The sequence below is a fragment of the Lytechinus variegatus genome, chromosome 9 (assembly GCF_018143015.1).
Source record: "Lytechinus variegatus isolate NC3 chromosome 9, Lvar_3.0, whole genome shotgun sequence".
Lineage (NCBI taxonomy): Eukaryota > Metazoa > Echinodermata > Echinoidea > Temnopleuroida > Toxopneustidae > Lytechinus > Lytechinus variegatus.
Genome location: NC_054748.1, coordinates 37177790 through 37196434, shown reverse-complemented (window position 1 = coordinate 37196434; position 18645 = coordinate 37177790). Strand labels below are relative to the sequence as shown.

Here is an 18645-nt window from a genome sequence, read left to right as displayed (position 1 = left end):
AGCTGTTAGACTTAGTAGAGATTAAAAAAGCCTAGATTGCATCTTGACCTAATAAATATACATACCGGTACATAGGATATTCCACTTTGAACAAGAATTCATAATTTGAAGTTAAATGTAAGTAACCTACCATTTTCACAGAAAGCATGGACATGGTTGATGGCAGTCTTTATCTGTGGCAAGAGGAACTAATCTAGTAACGCTAGTACCGCCGGCCGCGCCGCGGGCCCGTGGTATGAAGTTGGATGCTCCTTGGTGAAACGTACGGACTAGCGCACCGCAGTACCGCCCAGGCCAGCAAAACAAATTCACGACGAAATTGGCGACGTCGTGAAATTTCGTCGTGAATATTCACGATTTCGGTCTATATGCGATGTCCCTTCAGGGCCACCATAAATATCAGCACAGTGCTAGGCTTTTCTATTTGCTGGTTGTGATCAGAGCACGAATACATACTTTGTCTTTGACAGACGTGGACCTAATATTATCATGAAAAAATCATCTTCATCTTGTTTTTTGGATCGGTGCAGCAATCCTAGGATGAATAATCTATACTAACCTTCTCCTTCACGAGCATTTTCTCAAAATCAAAGGGTACCGTCTCATGACCTTCATAGTCAAACATCTCCCTATGACTTGTCTGACATCCCTCACACAAGTACTTGTGGCAGGTTCTGCAGAAAGACACAGCATCCTCTGGCCGTCTACAAGCAGTACATTTTTGACGTGGTGCAGTCTTGCAGACACGGTCCTGGATGTAGTTGTCAACGATTTTGTTGACCGTTTCATTAGCGGGTAAATCATCGAAACCTTTCTCTGAGGTTAAGTTGTTGATTTTCTCGCAGACAGAACACCTAATGTAAACAACCTGTTGATCATATGATTCGTTAGATCTCTTGAGGCAACTCCTGCAGAAAGTATGCCCGCAGATCGGCAGAAGAGTTGCATCGACGAAAATGTCTAAGCACATACGACATGTCAAATCTTTTTCTAAGAAACTTCGGCATATTGCTTCGTCGGCAGCCATGTTCTTAAGTACGCAAGTGTATGCGATAAATAACAAAAACGGTTATTAATTCTAGTTCTGTGGCAAGATTAAATTCTTAATACAAATCATGCACGTAAACCCCATGTATTGAACGTACAATACACAACACAACCACGCCCAGTACAGTGTTAACGCAACATATTATGATCCTGGCGTGATGCAACTTCATTTACTACTGATTGATCTCTAATAATATGGCGACGGCCTAATGTTGTTGTTGTAGAATATGATGGCGCTCTTCAATCTCTCCAGCGCAGAGATACGATCTCACGTATACGTAAGCTCCCGAAGGGAGCTAAGCCCAGTCATTTTAGTCCAAATCTTGACCAAACTTGGAACAAATTGCAACAGATTTTTTTTTATAACAAAGTTTCTGTGAGGTCCCTCGTACAACTTACTAAAAGTCCCAAACTTTCCGAATAGGGGAAAGGCATCTAATTTGCATAAATCCGAGATTGCTGCCAAAATTAATGGATATGCCTTCTCCTTAATATTTTTTTGTACAGATAATGGAAAAATCTTGAAATGAATACGCAATCCACTATGATTAAGATATCATAAATCGATTGCAATCGTTTTCGGGACTGTCGGTTAATATTTTTCGAAAAAAAAATGAGAATTTATGCCAAAATTTCCGTGTTTTCGGTAAAAAATTTGAACGTGCGTTGATATTTTTCTGTTTTATCATTTTCATCAACAACTAATGTAAAATATCAGCATTCGAAAGAAAAAGGGATATATCAACGAGAAAATTGATATGCTTCATAACAGTAATAATGTCTTAACTTGCTCAGATTAAGGGCAAATACATTTGAATATATAATGCGATATTGCGATAAAGTGACACCAAAAACCAACCTCCGTGTCTCAGTCACACTTTTGACTTATCGACTACAACGTGATCGATGGCATGCCTTTGAAAATAGTACAATAAATTAAATCGGTCTTGCCTTGTCTTTGTTGGTGTGACTAACACGCGTAAATGCAATGACGTATAGCGATAGAAAGGTGTATATTACTTAAATTGATATGTGGGCAAAGGGCCTTTTCTAGTTTTTACATATTAAAGCAATTTTTATGTTTAATAAATGAAATCTCTTAGAAAAGTTTAAGGGATGCTGTCAGGAAATAAAAAATAATTATAGAAATTTCAATTATAGTTTTAAAATGTGTTAAAATTTTTACTTGGTCCAGGTTATGGTAGGCCTATAGACAATGGTATATGTACATACGTTTTGAATGTTTCAAAACCAAGCGTTAGAAGCGTTTGATGCCCCCCCCCCCCCTTGAGTACAAGATCAGGTGGATGCCATATTTTGTTCGAGTATTTCGTACTAGCTAAGCATCTTCATACAGGTGTCATAAATAGTTAATACAGGGCTCTAGCACTGATGAATGGAAGTGTACAGAATGCACAGGAAGTCTTTTATTAATAGAATGTGTTGCTTAATGCACTCATCTGCCATTGCAATTCTTTGAATTACTTTATAGCAATTTTAGTTAGTCCTAGTAACGGAAGGGTATATTAGGAAGTTAATTTGAGTAGTTCAGGGAGAACCACCTAAGCCAGAATAGACTACAGTTACGAATTGTAAAAAAAAAATTAAATGATGCGACCAAAATACCAGAAACAACCGCCCTCATGACAATCTGTGAACAATTTAACCATGTTTAGAAAAAAATTCCAGCTCTATTGAGTGGAAAACCACCAAATTGGTGAACCCGGAGAGCAGCTTGTCCTTAGTTTCGGAGCTGACGACAAATTGCAAATATGTCGTTAGTCCAGAGTCAAGGACGAAACTGCTTGTTTGATTAACTGATTTTCGACAAAGTCTTCTTGGTTGTTATTGTCATGAAGGGCATCTCACAATAACCATTTTATAAGTTCTTGAATTCGTCGTGCGTCATGGAGCAAAAATTCCCTAATAATGTGCGTTCAGCCGTGATCGAAAGGAATGCTACTCTTTTGAAGTCTATATTTGCATAAAATGATATAACAATAGTGCCAGAGCAAAGGAGTGCGGTAAACCTGGTAAACTGCCAAAGTCATTATCGTTTGCCGATCATTGAAGTGGGTTTTCCCCATTATAGGTTTTCCCCAACCAACGTTATGAAGAAATATTAACTTCATTTCTTGAATTATAATGTTCTACAGAATTTATTTTTTAATAAAAATGATATTTATTCTTCATTTTAAGCTCTCGCTTGGTTTAGGATTGGAACCCCAACATTGTCATAAGGATTATCCCAATCTTTTTAAAATTGTTAGGTGTTAAAGGTCAAGTCCACCTCAGAAAATGTTGATTTGAATCAGTAGAGAAAAATCAGACAAGCACAACGCTGAAAATTTCATCAAAACCGGATGTAAAATAAGAAAGTTACGACATTTCAAAGTTTCGCTTATTTTTAACAAAATAGTTATATGAACGAGCCAGTTACTTCAAAATGAGAGAGTCGATGATGTCACTCACTATTTCTTTTGTTTTTTATTGTTTGAATTATACAATATTTAAATTTTTATGAATTTGATGATTAGGACCTTCTTGCCTGAAGCACAAAATGTTGAAATAATGGAATTCCACGTGTTCTGGGAGGAATGAAACTTCATTTCACATGACAATGACGAGAAAATCAAAATATTTCATATTTCATATAATAAAATACAAAAGAAATAGTGATTGAGTGACATCATCGACATTCTCATTTGGATTTAACTGGCTCGTTCATATAATTGTTTTGTGAAATGAAGCGAAACTTTGAAATGTCATAACTTTTTTTATACATCCAATTTTGATGAAAATTTCAGTGTTAAGTTTGTTGGATTTTTCTCTTTATATTCAAATCAAGATTTTGTTGGGGTGGACTTGTCCTTTAAAGGTCAAGTCCATCTCAGAAAATGTCGATTTGAATCAAAAGACAAAAATCAGACAAGCACAATGCTGAAAATTTCATTAAAATCGGATTTTCCAAAGTTTCACTTATTTTTAACAAAATAGTTATATGAACGAGCCAGTTACATCCAAATGAGTCGATGACGCCACTCACTAATACTTTTGTTTTTTATTGTTTGAATTATACAATATTTCAATTTTTACGAATTTGACGATTAGGACCTCTTGGCCTGAAGCACAAAATGATAAAATAATGGAATTTCACGTGTTCAGGAATGAAACTTCCTTTCGCATGACAATGACGAGAAAATAAAAATGTTTTGTATAATAAAATACAAAAGAAATAGTGAGTGAGTGATGTCATCAGTTCCACATATGCATACCGACCGAGATGTGCATATAACTGTTTTGTGAAATGAAGCGAAACTTTGAAATCTTCTTGTTGGGACGGATCTGAGTATTTTGGAGAATTTGGTGGAGAAAAATGCTGTTTCTTTCTAAAAGCAAAGACAAATCAAACACACCAATCAATCAGAACTAGGAGAAAAAGGGGAAAAAAACTAAACAAGCAACAACAAGCACGGCGACTCAAACATCCCAACTTTTTAGCTATACGTGATCATTCAAGAAAAATAAGCACTTGACAAAATAATTACGGTTCCATGACTTCAATTTATAATTAAAATGATTCCAATGCTTTCTATGACAATTTTACAGAGTGTTTACAACTCAAAGAAATGCCTGTATGGTTTATCCAATAAACTGAAGACAGTACAAGTTATGTCGAATATTCAAAGAAATGTATAGGATCTCTATCAGTTTAAAACAGAGTAATTGATTAAGTGACAAAATAGGATATAAACTCCAAACTAGGCCAAAGCGTTGAGAAGTTGACTTGTCTACAAAAGTTGGTGTCTACTTGGCGAATTGAGTTGTGCGACCTGAACTTGGAATGATGAAATACGTAGCTATAGGCCTGCCATGTACATCGGAGAGTGGAAACGAGATGAATCGTCGATATCAAAACTCGTCAATGGTGAGGGTCTCAGTGGAACCTGACAATTATCAAAATAAAACAAACGGTGTCCTAATACACTTCGTCGTCGAATAGAGATAAACGACCTCAAAACGTGTAACAAGATATAATTTAACATCTCATAATAATGACAATGAGAATTGTCTATTTAGCAATAATTCTAAGAAAAGTACAAGTACATCATGTAAAACTAGGCTATATGCCTTTAAGAAATTCGACAAGAATGACTTTCATAATGTCAAGGTCGAATAACAATGTTCACTAGTACATTGGAAAACTCTCCATAATATCGACAAGTGAAGATCGCTTAAATACTAAGCTGTCTACAATGACATATAAATCAACCTAAATAATTTCAAAGATCTATTTTTTTTGTTGCTAATATTCGACATTTCATGTGGATGACACTTCATACAAAACTAAAGTCGTCTACAAACGTACTCAGCATTATTTCTTCAGTACAAATAGAAATTAGTTATATCAAATATCTCTTTTTACTAGAAACGTTATTATAAATATCAGAGTACATACCCGATAAATATCAGGAAAAAGACGTAGGTAAAAAGTCAGCTATAACAGGAGTCCATTTCTCCTCTACAAAAAGACCAGCCCAGACAGCATCGGTGAGGTAGGCTGTTGGGAGCTAAGCCGACGATCTCGGGGAGATATTGGTTCAAATCCCCATAGAGAAAGATGTAACCAAAATTACACACAGACGACTCTGCTGAAGTATCAGCAACCGGGCTTTTTTTAAGAGTCCCGTATCGTCAATTAAGAACGCACGAAACGCCCTTACAGGGCGAGATCTAATTGGTCATTTTTCGTAACCAAGAAAAACATTATTTAGGGGAAGGCGGGGTAAGTTGTGACAGTTTTTGCTTTTTGCATGTTAGAATTGATATGATTAATAATCTTGTCGAAATAAGTACCTTGCCTTGAAATTTAATTCTTCTGAAATATTTTCCACCTATATATAACTTTCTATCCCCACACTGAAAGTCATCGTGACCTTTGAAAAAAACAATGTCAAATGGCTCAACTTGCCCCATATATGGGGTAAGTTTGAGCCACCTTCTGGGGTAAGTTGAGCCACAAAAACTATGTACAAAATGTATGAGGGGAGAACCAGCATGTCAATTTTTTGTTTAAAGTCTTTTCACTTGCTAATTCTCTATAAATACTAACATCCTTTAAAAGGAAAAGAGCAGTCATGTAAATTTGCTCCTTTCAGCAAGCATTTCAATCGATTTTTATGGTTTGTTTGTTTTTTAAGATACATTACCATAGGAATTACCATGGCTCAACTTGCCCCATGCTGTTTGGCTCAACTTACCCCAGTCCAAACTTAGTGCGATAATTTTGTATCCACACATTTATTATGCATCCATCATATAAAAGACTATGACAAGAATGAAGATCCATACCTGGACTAATAATGTTGTTATCATGTTTTTATTATATTTAAAGACGTGTGTGTTTATAAAGCACTTATCTATTTCACACTCTTTTTTACTTTTTTGGCTGAAATTCATATTTTTCCCTCTAAAAAACTACTTTTTGTTTCAAATTTGAAAACAATGTGGTGGGGTTAGGGGTTATGCTATGGGTCATCAATACATGACACCACCACAATGTCTGACTCATTCATTATTGGCCTGGGGCTGGTGGCTCAACTTGCCCCTATGCTCAACTTACCCCGCCTTCCCCTACATATTATTACTAAGTTCGTGTCTCTTAGGGTTCAACACGTATTGGGAATGTTTTCTTTTGAAAATTCACCTGCTGTTTGGGAAATACTGTCTTTAAAATTAACAGGTGGATATTTCTTTACGTCCAAGTAAAAAAAGCTAAATTGCTTTTGATTCTTTTTTTACACAGTATCACATAAACGAGATAAACGTATTTTTTACACAGTATCCCAAGAACGTATTTCAGGCTTCTTTGATATCCTAAAATAAACTCAGAAATTGTCACTACATTCTTTTATGTATTTTCCGATTTTGATGAATTTTTCTCTTTTTACTCAAATCAAGTTTTTGTTGGGGTGAACTTGTCCTTTAATAATTTGAAAAGTGTCGTGTACAGGATAAGGTTTTTTTTTTGTAATTTCTTTGATACTGTTCTGTTTTATCTTGTAAATCGAGTTTATCATATCAATTTGTTTGCGCTCCTTTTTTGCAGTGCGTAGCGTGTTAAATTATTTCCCTATGGAGAATAATAGAAAATTACGCCTTTTTTGACGGATTTGCTAAGATATCTCCCAAACGCGTCAACCAGCTGATCTATCAAAACAGAATAGAATAGAGCAGATTCTCACCTTGAACATGATATGATTTTCATTTAATTTTAGTCAAATTAAGTTCTGTCACTTTAGAGGTTTTTCGAACCTTTCTTGATGATTTTGGAAATCCATTTGTACATGAGCCAATGGGCAAGTGCAGGAAACGAAACGTTTGGTGCGACTTCACATTGTTGTAAAAAAATATATACGTCACAATAGACCCTATCAAAAAAAGACATTTTGCAGAAAATGCTGTAGATTGCGAATACCTAAGAATTATTTTGATTGGATAAAAAAAACCTCTGTCACTTTTCACATTTGCAAAAGCTTTTGCAATAATTGGTCACTATAGTTTGGTGGGTTCAGCCGATGGCATTGTGTGTACACAGTACACACGCATAGCTAGGCAACGCAACGCGTGAAGAATTTTGCACGTTTTCATTATTCGTACAGCGACGACTTGAGTATATGTTGGATAGGACCGTACCATTTTTGACGGGGGGTGTGCCAATGAATGCAAGTGATCAAGAAGAGTTACAAAACTGAAGGGAGTGAGAAGACAAGGAAAGTGAGAGGGAAATTTATGAAAACAAGTAAAGCGAGGAAAAATGACAAGAAAAGGAGAGAAAGGAGAAGAAGTGAAAACACGCAGCTGAGTGCGCTCACGAACTGTAAGTTGAACACCCCTGCACCGCAATGTAGCAGCCCGCCACTATACACGTAGATTGCCTGCACGATGCGAAGACAGCGGCGCGTATTAGTGACTGTGCGTTAAACGTCCCATTTCTATGCCTTTTAAAAGGAGCGTTTTTTGTACACAACAAATTGATATGTTAGATTTGTAGTCACCGACTGAGGGCGCATTGATTTCGTAGTCATGGAAAGCCTGTCGTTTGTCAGTTTAGTGTTAATTTCCCTAATTTTGTGATATACAAGCCCAATGATGTAAGTATTGTTTTTGTTTATTTTGAAGTTTATTAGTTACATTATCAGATAAGCCAATTGTCATGTTGAAATGTGGTTTAATTTATTACGAATTGATATGACAAAGTTATGTAAGCTTAGTGAATTTGTTCTAATTAAAACGCCGTACGTGTACGTGTATGCATTGTGTAATGGGAAGCGTACGTGGCGTACCTAGTTGTGTATGTAACTTGAATTTGGCGCCTTCGGGCACGTGATGTCTTCATTGTAAATAAGCCATGCAAACATAAATAAGTAAACGGATACGCATTTAAATAGTAGTTGATTTCTTTTATTATGAAAACAGTTTTACAGAAAGGATTAATTTAGGGTACAAAATACAATAATCAATACAATAATCAAAACATGACATTTACGTTATATGATGTGTCCTTGAAACTTGTCAAGGTCATTCTTGGTTGTTGTTTGGAAATCTGTAGCCATTACTGTCTTATACTTATATGTGTCATGACATGTAGTAATTTCAGCTTACACTAGTATTGTTTATTCTGTATTAAATTGCACTGATTGAACCAGTCAGTATGATCAGGGTGACCAGATTTCACAAAATGAAATACGGGACAATCGACAAAAAAAGATCAACAAAGAAGGCTACACAGTGTTACACCCAGTGGCGTACCGTGAGTCACGGCATGGGGGGGGGGGGCACCGGCAAAAATTTTGATTCACCTAGTAAGCGCGCTCAGTTGCTATGTATACTGACCTATAGAGACATTTTAAGGACAGTGTTATTAAACGAATATGTATGCGCGAGCTGAAATTTTTGTATATATTGACCCCAAACGGACATTTTAAGGACTATATTGTAGGAATCTATTAAGAGTATACATATCTCACCATAGTAATCTAATGCGAGTACCAAGCGCTTGCTGATTTTTTTAGAATTATATGCATCCAAACACATAAAGCACCTGTAGTCATTGTAATCATGATTAACATGCACTTCTCACTAATCAAATATTGCGAGCGCGAAGCGCGAGTTAAAAATGAGGAAATTCACACCTGAAGAGGGACATTCTAAGGCTTGTTTGTAGGAATTCACGTAGACCATGCGTATTTCACTAACCAAATGATGCGAGCGCAAGCTGAATTTTTTTATATTCAGATCAGAAAAAGGGACATTTTAGGGACTGATTTTAGGAATTCATGAAGAGCGGACATATCTCACTAATCCACTAATGCGAACGTAAGCGCGGACGTGAAATGTTTGATATTAAGACCTTAAAATGATATGTCACTGCATAAAACAATAATAATTCGAAGTGCGAGGAAATATATTTGGTGTATATTGACTTGAAAACGGGAGGTTTTAGTACAACAGGATTATATATCTCGTTAAACAGACAATGCGAGCATCAGGAACAATGAAGACATAGGCCCTGAGCAAATTATGTTTCATAAAGTTATGATATCTTTTTTATTTTTATGTAATATAACATAATTATAATATAATATAACATAATTAACAATATATTTTCCTTCCCACCACGTTTCTCTCACTTTCTCCATCTTTTTCTCTTTTTTCCCCCGTTTTTTTTGGCCAGCCGATTGGGGGGGGGGGTACGTGCCCCCATGCCCCCGTAGTTACGCCACTGGTTACACTTGTGAAAAATTATAAAGAATTGGAAGGGTGGGTGAACGAAAGAATGAAGGAGAGAAAGAAAAGAGATGAATTGAGAAGAAAGAAAAAATTAAAGGGAAAATAAAAAAAGAATAAAATAAAGTTAGAATAAAGAAAGAATAAAATAGCGAAAAATGTTACCGTCATTCTTTGAATTGAATACAGAAAGAAAGAAAAAGGAATGGAAGAAGAATACAATGAGTGAAAGACAACATAAAGGAAAGAAAAAAGTGAGAAAAATGAGGAGGAAAGAAAGAATGAAGGAAAGAAAAATGTATCTTTCATTCTTTGAAAGAAAGAAGCAAACAGAGAAAGAAGGAGGAGGGAAGGAAGAAATTAAGAGAGAGAGGGAGATAAAGAATAAGGGAAAGAATTAGAAGGAAAAGTAAAATGAAGAATGAAAGAAAGGAGGAAGAGAGGGAGAAAGAATTTAAGTGAGGAGGGAATGAAAACATAATGGAAGAGAAAGAATTTAAAGAAAAGGGAGGAGGGGAGGGGGGAGAAAAAGTTTTAAGAAAGAAAGAATATAAAGAGGGAAATTTGATAAAGAAGACGGGTAAGAAAAAGGGGGAAAGAAAGAAAAATGAACAGAGAAAGGATCAGGAAAGACAAAGAGGAAATAAAGATAGATGGAACAAAAACGGGCGAGCAGGAAGGATAGAAGGATGAAGAAAGAAGGATAGAAAAGAAAGAAAGAGGAAAAAAGTTCAAACTTCAAGCAAAAAAAATTAAATAATCTAACAAAAATCATAATGATATTTGGTGTTTTACAAATATAATTTTAGAATTAAAAATAATGTTTTAGAAATGAATAAAATTCAAAGAGATTTTTTTTACTTAAAAATTAGATGAAACATCGCGGCATCATACACAAGACTCAAAACGAAAGCTGAAACAACTAGATCTAGTTATGAAAACTCAATAACTTGTTCCTCCGAGATTACATCTCCAAATCAGTAATCTGAGAACCCATAATATAGTCATACAAATTTCCCGCCGATTTTGTGATTATTTTGGCATGTTTGGTGGAGAGAATCTGGTCAGATCCTACATGCCTAGCTAGTAGCCTGCCACACAATGGCAGGAGGCCAGTTATTTTACGATGTATTGGGTTAGCAAGAAAATCACCGTAGAACTTGCGAATCGATTTTATTGTTGTCTCTGCTTCGTCATCTGTTGGTTATTTTGATGAAAATTCGTCACTTTTAAATACATTTTGTTCAATATTCTGAAATACGGGACAAATAGGCGTCCCGGGAAGGGTTTGTCGGGACGCCGGGACAAAGAAGCAAAATACGGGACAATCCCGGGAAATACGGGACGTCTGGTCACCCTGAGTCTCATCCACATTATAGTCAAGACTCGGTCTGATACTTGGGTTTTGTTTGCCGTATCACACGCCACAAAAAGAAAATCGCTAAAAGATGGTTTGAAAGTTATAAATGAATGGCCTGGGTTCAGACAGCAGACTGGATTCAGTTCAACACCCAGAGAGCAGATAAGACGATCGCCTCCTGCAAATCCTGGGGTTCCTTTTACACCACCAGTTTTCCCCTGGGTTAGCGAATTTTGATTCTATGATTGGCAGACGACCACATCTGGTACTGGACAGATTTGATGGACGCATCCCTGTCAAAGATTATTTGCACCACTTTGAGGCATGTGCTTCAGAAAACGGATGGACGAGAATCAATTCAGTTTCTTTCTGCAATAAGTCTGATGGGCTCTGCTGTAAAGTAGTTAACCCAATAACCCGGAATGGTTGTAGACTTACGACGAATTGGTAGGCCAATACAGGCTCAGAAACAGGTTTGGCTTTGGAGGCAAAGTTGAGGTATACCTTGCGGAGTTGATCGGTTTGCCCGAGGGCATTTCCTAGATGTCATAGTAACACCAAAAATAAGAGTGAAATAAGAAATAAGTGCTGGACCTCGCTCATTAAATGGTGCTGTGAAAGCTGCTTTAAACACACAGGTTTTTCTGAGAATGGAGGGTCAGAGGAATGAAGGAAATGGAGCGGACAACCAGGTACAGCCGAGAAGGAGTGTAAAGATGCAGCAGTGCGGGAACAACAACCAAAAATCCTATTATCGACAAAATAATAAAGGCTACCATAGAAGCCTTGGATGAAAGAGATAGGAGAACAGAAACAAGAGCCAGGGCCAAGAACCAGGAACCAATATGAGACTTGAAAAAAAAAATGCTGATATAGAAAGTGCAGATGTTTTCTCTGAGAAGAGTCGGATCTTGGACAGACCAGTATTGTCCAACATGGCTTAAATACTGGTGCTGTGTCAGGAAAGAAATTTAATCATAGTTGTGTTTCAAACATGTGTTTAAAATATTTACGTGGTCCATGTTAGGGTAGGCCAATAGACAATTGTATGTACATATGTTTTGAATATTTCAAAAGCAAGCGTTGGAAACGTTTGATACCACCCCCACCCTTTTGGTACAGGTGTAACACCAAGTTTATGTCATACTTTATACAGGTGTTAGAAATACTTATTAGGTGAAACATTTTCATACAGGTGCCATAAGTAGCCAATACATTGCTCTAGCATTGATAAATGTAGATGTACAGATACACAGGAAGTGTCTTTTGTTGTAAGAATTTATTGCTTTATGCACTCATCTGCTATTGAAATTCTTTGAATTACTTTATAGAAATTTTACATATTTTATATATTTGACATACTGCAGCTAGCTGACAGCAACGAGTCTTTTAATTTATGTATTACGTATTTAATTATGTACATATTCATGTATCAAATAATAACGATTTAGCGATAAGAAACAAACAAAGTGCAATATTTTCTTTTGAATAAACGATTTATTTGTGTGTATTAATTGCGTTTTTTGTATTAAGTAGTTTTTATTGTCAACTTCACTTCATATACAAAATAAAATGCGTATAACAAATAAAAGTCTGATGTCCTTACAAATTCATGAATACCTTGACAACTCATAAATTGAACACATTTTTTTACTTGAGTGTTACAATAAAACACAATATCAAAAATCCTCCAATACATAATTATTGATAACACTGATGATAATAACATACATTAAGAATAAAGTTCTTCTACAATAAATTCAATCAATTTTTTCCCGAGTGTCAAATATTAACATAAAAAAAGATATTTTCCAAATACACAAAAATAAATAATTTAAACGAATTGAAGCCATCAGCCTTAAAAAAAAACCCCATCGCCTCGGCGTCTTCACTCAATTAGTAGTACATCATGTCTTTATTAGAGATCAAGCATAACAAAAACCAAGCCATGCAACCTATTACGTTAGCCGGCAGGTTAAATTTACATTACTACATGATACATATATCACAGTACATTATAATCATAATGCATTATTGTATTAATGTTCGATACAGTAATATCCGATAACCACATTAAATATCTTACAAATAAGTTCAACAATGATAGATGCATGAGTATGCAGTAATAGATTACAGGGAGAGTGAGAGGGGGGGGGGGGACGACAGAACAGGGATAGAGAAGAGAAATTGGAATAATGCCTTATGATACATTATAATCTACAACATACAAAAAGTTATGTAATAGTAAAAATAAGCTGTATAAATAGATCCAACCAGAGGTATCGAGCAGTAGGATATAGGAAGAGAGAAATTTTCTTTGTATTAAGTAGTTTTTAATGACAACTTCAATTCATATACAAAATAAAATATATATAACAAATAGAAGTTTGATGTCTTTACAAATTGATAAATACCTTGACAACTTATAAATTTAACATATTTTTTTTCTTGAATGTTACAACAAAATACAGTATCGGACATCTTCTGATACATAGTTATAAGTAACATTAATGATAATAATATGCATTAAGAATAAATTTCTACAATAAATTCAACATATTGATTTTTTTCAGTGTCAAATATAAACATAAAAAGAGATTTTCCAAATACACAAAAACAAATCATTAATAAAACCCAAACGAAATGAAGCCATCAACATATTTCTTTTAATTTTTTTAAAAGATATATATATATAGAGAGAGAGATAGAGAAAAATCAGAAAAGGTAGAAACAAGAAGAGAGTTCGGAATAATATATTATTTTCTCATCGCAACAATAATCTCAGCCTTGGACCCTACCCCCCCCCCCCCCCCCCCCTCCGACCCTCCCTAAAACACCCCATGGCCCCATCTCCTATCCGGTGGAGATCTGGCTCTTGGTTCGTACAAATGGTATAATATTAAAGTTTTCCGATATAGAGAAATGGATTGTAGGAGTCCCCTCAGTGGCGTACCTAGGATTTTCCACAAGGGGGGGGGGGCAAAACCATCCGCTAAAAATTTGACAAGCAAAAAAAGGTCTTCAAGCTCGTCGGGGGGGGGGGCAATAAAGGTCTTCAAACTCGTCAGGGGGGGCTAACAGGTCTTTCAAGCTCGTCGTGGGGGGGACAGGGATACGTCCTTTGCATGAGTTGTGGCTCGTCAGGGGGGGCACACTGCCCCCCCCCCTGTAGGTACGCTAGTGAGTCCCCCAATTTTTTTTTCTTCTCTTTGATCTTCTCTAATACTATTTTTATATTTCATTCAATAAAGGTGTTATTTTTTTTAATTCGCGGTTTTTGTAAATAAGATATTTAACTAAAATCAAGACATGATTATTTAATTGATATTTACCTTTACTTTTCTCCTGCTTCCCGAAAAGGATGTTCTGCCAACTGAGATTATTTATTTCAAAATTAAACTTCTGGCACACAGATTCTAAAGTGAGTTTGAAAATTCACAAGTATAAAGTCGATGTCCATACGTTTCTTCTCCTTTTTTTTTTACAAAATGAGCATAAGTTGGTTGAAACAAGACCAAAACGGAAAAGGTGGTGATTAGTGTGTATAATATTATGCAAGTGTTTACACTGAAACTCCATTAATCCACTAGTCAGTGTACAATATCTTCATCTTAAAAGTATACTTTCTATTTCCTTATTGGTAAGATCATAATATGTTCTAATTCTTTCGAAAATAGAGGGTTTAATTTCCTTTTCATTCAATAGCTGTTCGTTTATTTCTTTTGATTTTAAAAACATTAAAATTAGTTGTTTTCTAACCGACACTGAAATTCATTTATTTCGATATTGTTCTTCCAACTAACGAATAAACAGGCATATATATATATATATATATATATATATATATATATAGACGTAAATGATTCAAGCATATATATATATATACATATATATATATATATATATATATATATATATATATATATATATATATATGCTTGAACTTTTCCATATCATTTGCTTCTAAATTAAAAAAAAGTCTTTCACATTTTAGTTTACCGTTATTATCCAAAATATGATGCAATTTATAAACCTCTTTATCGTATAGAATCTTATCAAATATACAGCTCCCTTTATATCGTATAAGCTTATAAAAAATCACCACTTTCCCAAACTCTGTACTTCTAATATGTCTTATATTTACCCTCTCTTCTAATAAGTCCATGTAAAATTTGGAAGCTTTTACTTTTAATAAACCTGGTATATAGTCACATGAAATTAACAAATCTCCACCAAAATGTTTAGTGGCAAAATTAAAGTACTGTTTCCATTTCATATCTTCATCTTTATTTAAAAGTCTTTTGATCCACATTATTCGTTGTGCCTTTACCTGTACATGGAAGTTTAACATCTTTAATCCTCCTTGTAGCAAAAAAAGGGGTGAACGCTGCATTTTCGAGTACAAATGTCCCACTTGGCATAAATGTTCCTTGAGTCAAAAAAAAAAGATTCATCCAAAGAGACACGCTGTATCTATGCAAATAAGCAAGTAATTTGCATAAATTTGCATATTATGTCGATATGGTATAAACAAGTAATTCAGAATATATATTTCACCAGAACTGCCCTAAAATTGGAAATAAAGACTTAGGGTAAGACAGGGAAGAAAATTATCATAAAATAATTGGGATATCCTTGTTTATTATTACCTAATTTACATAAATTATGCAAATTATAATTTAAAACAGAGTATTTTTTCAAGAATCCTGAACTGTTTTATAAATAACAGCAATTAATACAAAATGTCAACATTCTACATGAAAGAGAATATATTAGCGAAAACATCGATATGCTTCATGACAGTACTAGTGTCTTAATTTGCTTAGAAAGAGGGCAAATATGTCAAAATGTATGACGTGATATTGCGCTAAAACGAGACCAAAACAACCTCTATGTCACAGTCACACTCACGAATCGGACAATAAAGCGATCAATGGTATGTCATTCGAGATAACACAATCTCAACACAATAGATTCCATCGGCTTCTCGTATCGCTTTTGTTGGTGTGTCTGCCACACCGTAATCTATGATACATACGGGCAAAATGCATTTCGGTATCGGTAAAACACTATTAATTTTGTTTTATTTGTTTATAATTTGTTTCTCTTGGAAAATTTACAGGAGACATTGCTTTGCAGGTTACTGCTTTAATGAAGCTCTGGCACATGAATCATGACGAATGTACCCCACCTCAATCCATATATTAACTTTGTTAAAATATATATCTTTTGGAGACCCCAAAGTGGCAAAACTGCATCTCCCCGGCATTCCCGCTACTTTACAAAACCAGTTTGACTTGTATTATCAACTTGGAAAACACAGATATATGGGACATCAGACAACATGATTCCTAAAAAAAAGTTTTTTATTTTTGTTTATTTAAGCCCACGGGAGCCCTCCGAATTTACCCCATCCCCTCTCCGTATTTCGACTTTAAATTAAAAAAATATCATGTTTTAAAGCCATCGGCAAGGCAAATTGCGGTTTTTTGTATAATAAAGCAACTTTTATATCTACATTCATCATTGATATTATTATAATTATCATTAATATTATCATTATTATTATTACTATTATTATTACTATTATTGTTCTGCCGTTTGTAATAGTGCTCTAGCACAGTAAAGGCTATAACCCAACAGGAGCATGCCTAGGATACCCTTTCCCTTTTTGGTTTTACGTATTAAAAAATAGTTTATTGTCTTTAGAACTCTTAAAAGATTACTTTTGTTTGTATTGATACCTTGGAATAGATTGAGGAGAAAAAAATACTCTTCAACTGACATGTAGAGGAGCTGTGGTAAATTGAAGAACAGCCACACGGCCCTTTATTGATTCCACTCTATGTTGAATTTAAATATTTTGAGAGCCCAATCGGAAGAAAGATACATTTCTACTACACACATTAAAGCCTCTTTGCGTTCTCCTCTTGAAAAAACAAACAAACATAGAAGGCATTGTTTTATATGTTGAAAGTTTCATACAAAAAAAAACTTGGTTTGGCTGAGATATTCTCCCTTGACTACATGCTATGTGTAGAATGTCTGAAATATGGTGAAATAGGGCCATTTTGTAGTGACGTCATATATTACGTCATTTCGGAGGGAAGACCACGGATAGAACCCGGCAGCAATGCAACTTTGTAAACATCAGGGTCCATGCCATCCAGCTATGGGGTCATTTGCTTGTCCTGCTTTCGGTTGAATAAATCTCCTGGGCTGCCGGACTAAACAACCTCAACCACCTTAGTAACTGGCTGCATGGTACACAGGGAAAGACTTAATGGGACTAAAGAAGATATCCACACAGGCTCCAGAGTTTTTCTTTGGCAAACTGGAACGGGAATTCGGCTGTAAGTCATTTTTGGATATGATACGTTTCAAGAAAATGCTCGATGATATAGTTTAGTGACATATACATTGAATCAAACACTTAATGAAAAAGAGCTAACCTACTCACACATCAATTCGCTTTTCGCGCCTCCCATGATATCAATAATAATCACACTCCTCTCGATCAGAGTGAGACGAGGAATCAGTCATTTTGGAGTGTGATTTACATCTTGAGAGTGCATTACAGCGTGCATTATAGCTCCCTCTGGAGTGAGCAAAATGTTATTTTATGTATATTTATTCCGTAATTGCATTCTTTAACTGGGATAACCCCTTTCAAGCTCCTTGCAGCTTTTTGTTTTTCCCATATTCCTCTGACAACATAAGTTTTATCATTTCATATTCATATACCTATTCACTATATTATTGATTCAATTATTATGTTTTTATTGTTTGAATGTATATATTTTGTATTGTTTTTATCATGAGAAATAAAATCAATCAATTAAGCAATCTACAATGTATAATTTTAGCCATTTTCATTAAAAAAGTGGTATTTATAAATCCACTCTCAAAAGATTTAATCCTACTCCAAAACCACTGACACCTTGATCGTCTCACTGAGAGGAGAGTGATTATTCAGATTAGCTCTTTTGAATTTTTTAAAATAAGAGAAAAAAATAGTTTGCATGTTATTTTTCATGTAATGTGTGTAGAATGAATCACTGGTAACGACTATCCACTCAGCATGTTCATCCATCTCAGAATGCTCCTGGGCCATCCATATCCAATGTTCTACAACCAATCATGCCAATATTAAGCCTGCAGAAACTAATTTTACTTGGCGAAAGGGTACAAAGAAATTAACCGAATTGATGTGAAGTCACATTATGTTCACTATAATGAACTCAACTAATTAGGCCTAAAGGTCAAGTCCACCCAGGAAATTTGGATATGAATCAATGAAGAAAAATCTAACAAGCATGATGCTGAAAATTCCTTCAAAATCCGATGTAAAAAGAAACAAGTGTATGACATTTTAAAGTCTCTGTGATTTTTCACAAAAGAGTTATATGCACAACTCAATGACATGCAAGTGAGAGTCGATGATGTCC

General features: G+C 35.1%; 1 protein-coding gene and 1 long non-coding RNA gene across 2 annotated transcripts; both read right to left on the bottom strand.

The window, feature by feature from the left end:
- Positions 1-535: 535 nt before the first annotated feature.
- LOC121422020 (E3 ubiquitin-protein ligase Midline-1-like) lies at positions 536-1027 on the bottom strand. The gene has a single exon (XM_041616821.1). The coding sequence runs from the start codon at positions 1025-1027 to the stop codon at positions 536-538; it is 492 nt and encodes a 163-aa protein (XP_041472755.1).
- Positions 1028-4591: 3564 nt separating this feature from the next.
- Positions 4592-5813, bottom strand: LOC121421420. The gene is made up of 2 exons (XR_005970972.1): positions 5507-5813; positions 4592-4994 (listed from the first exon to the last, which is right to left on the bottom strand). It is a non-coding gene; the product is annotated as an uncharacterized LOC121421420 (long non-coding RNA).
- Between the last annotated feature and the right edge of the window lie 12832 nt (positions 5814-18645).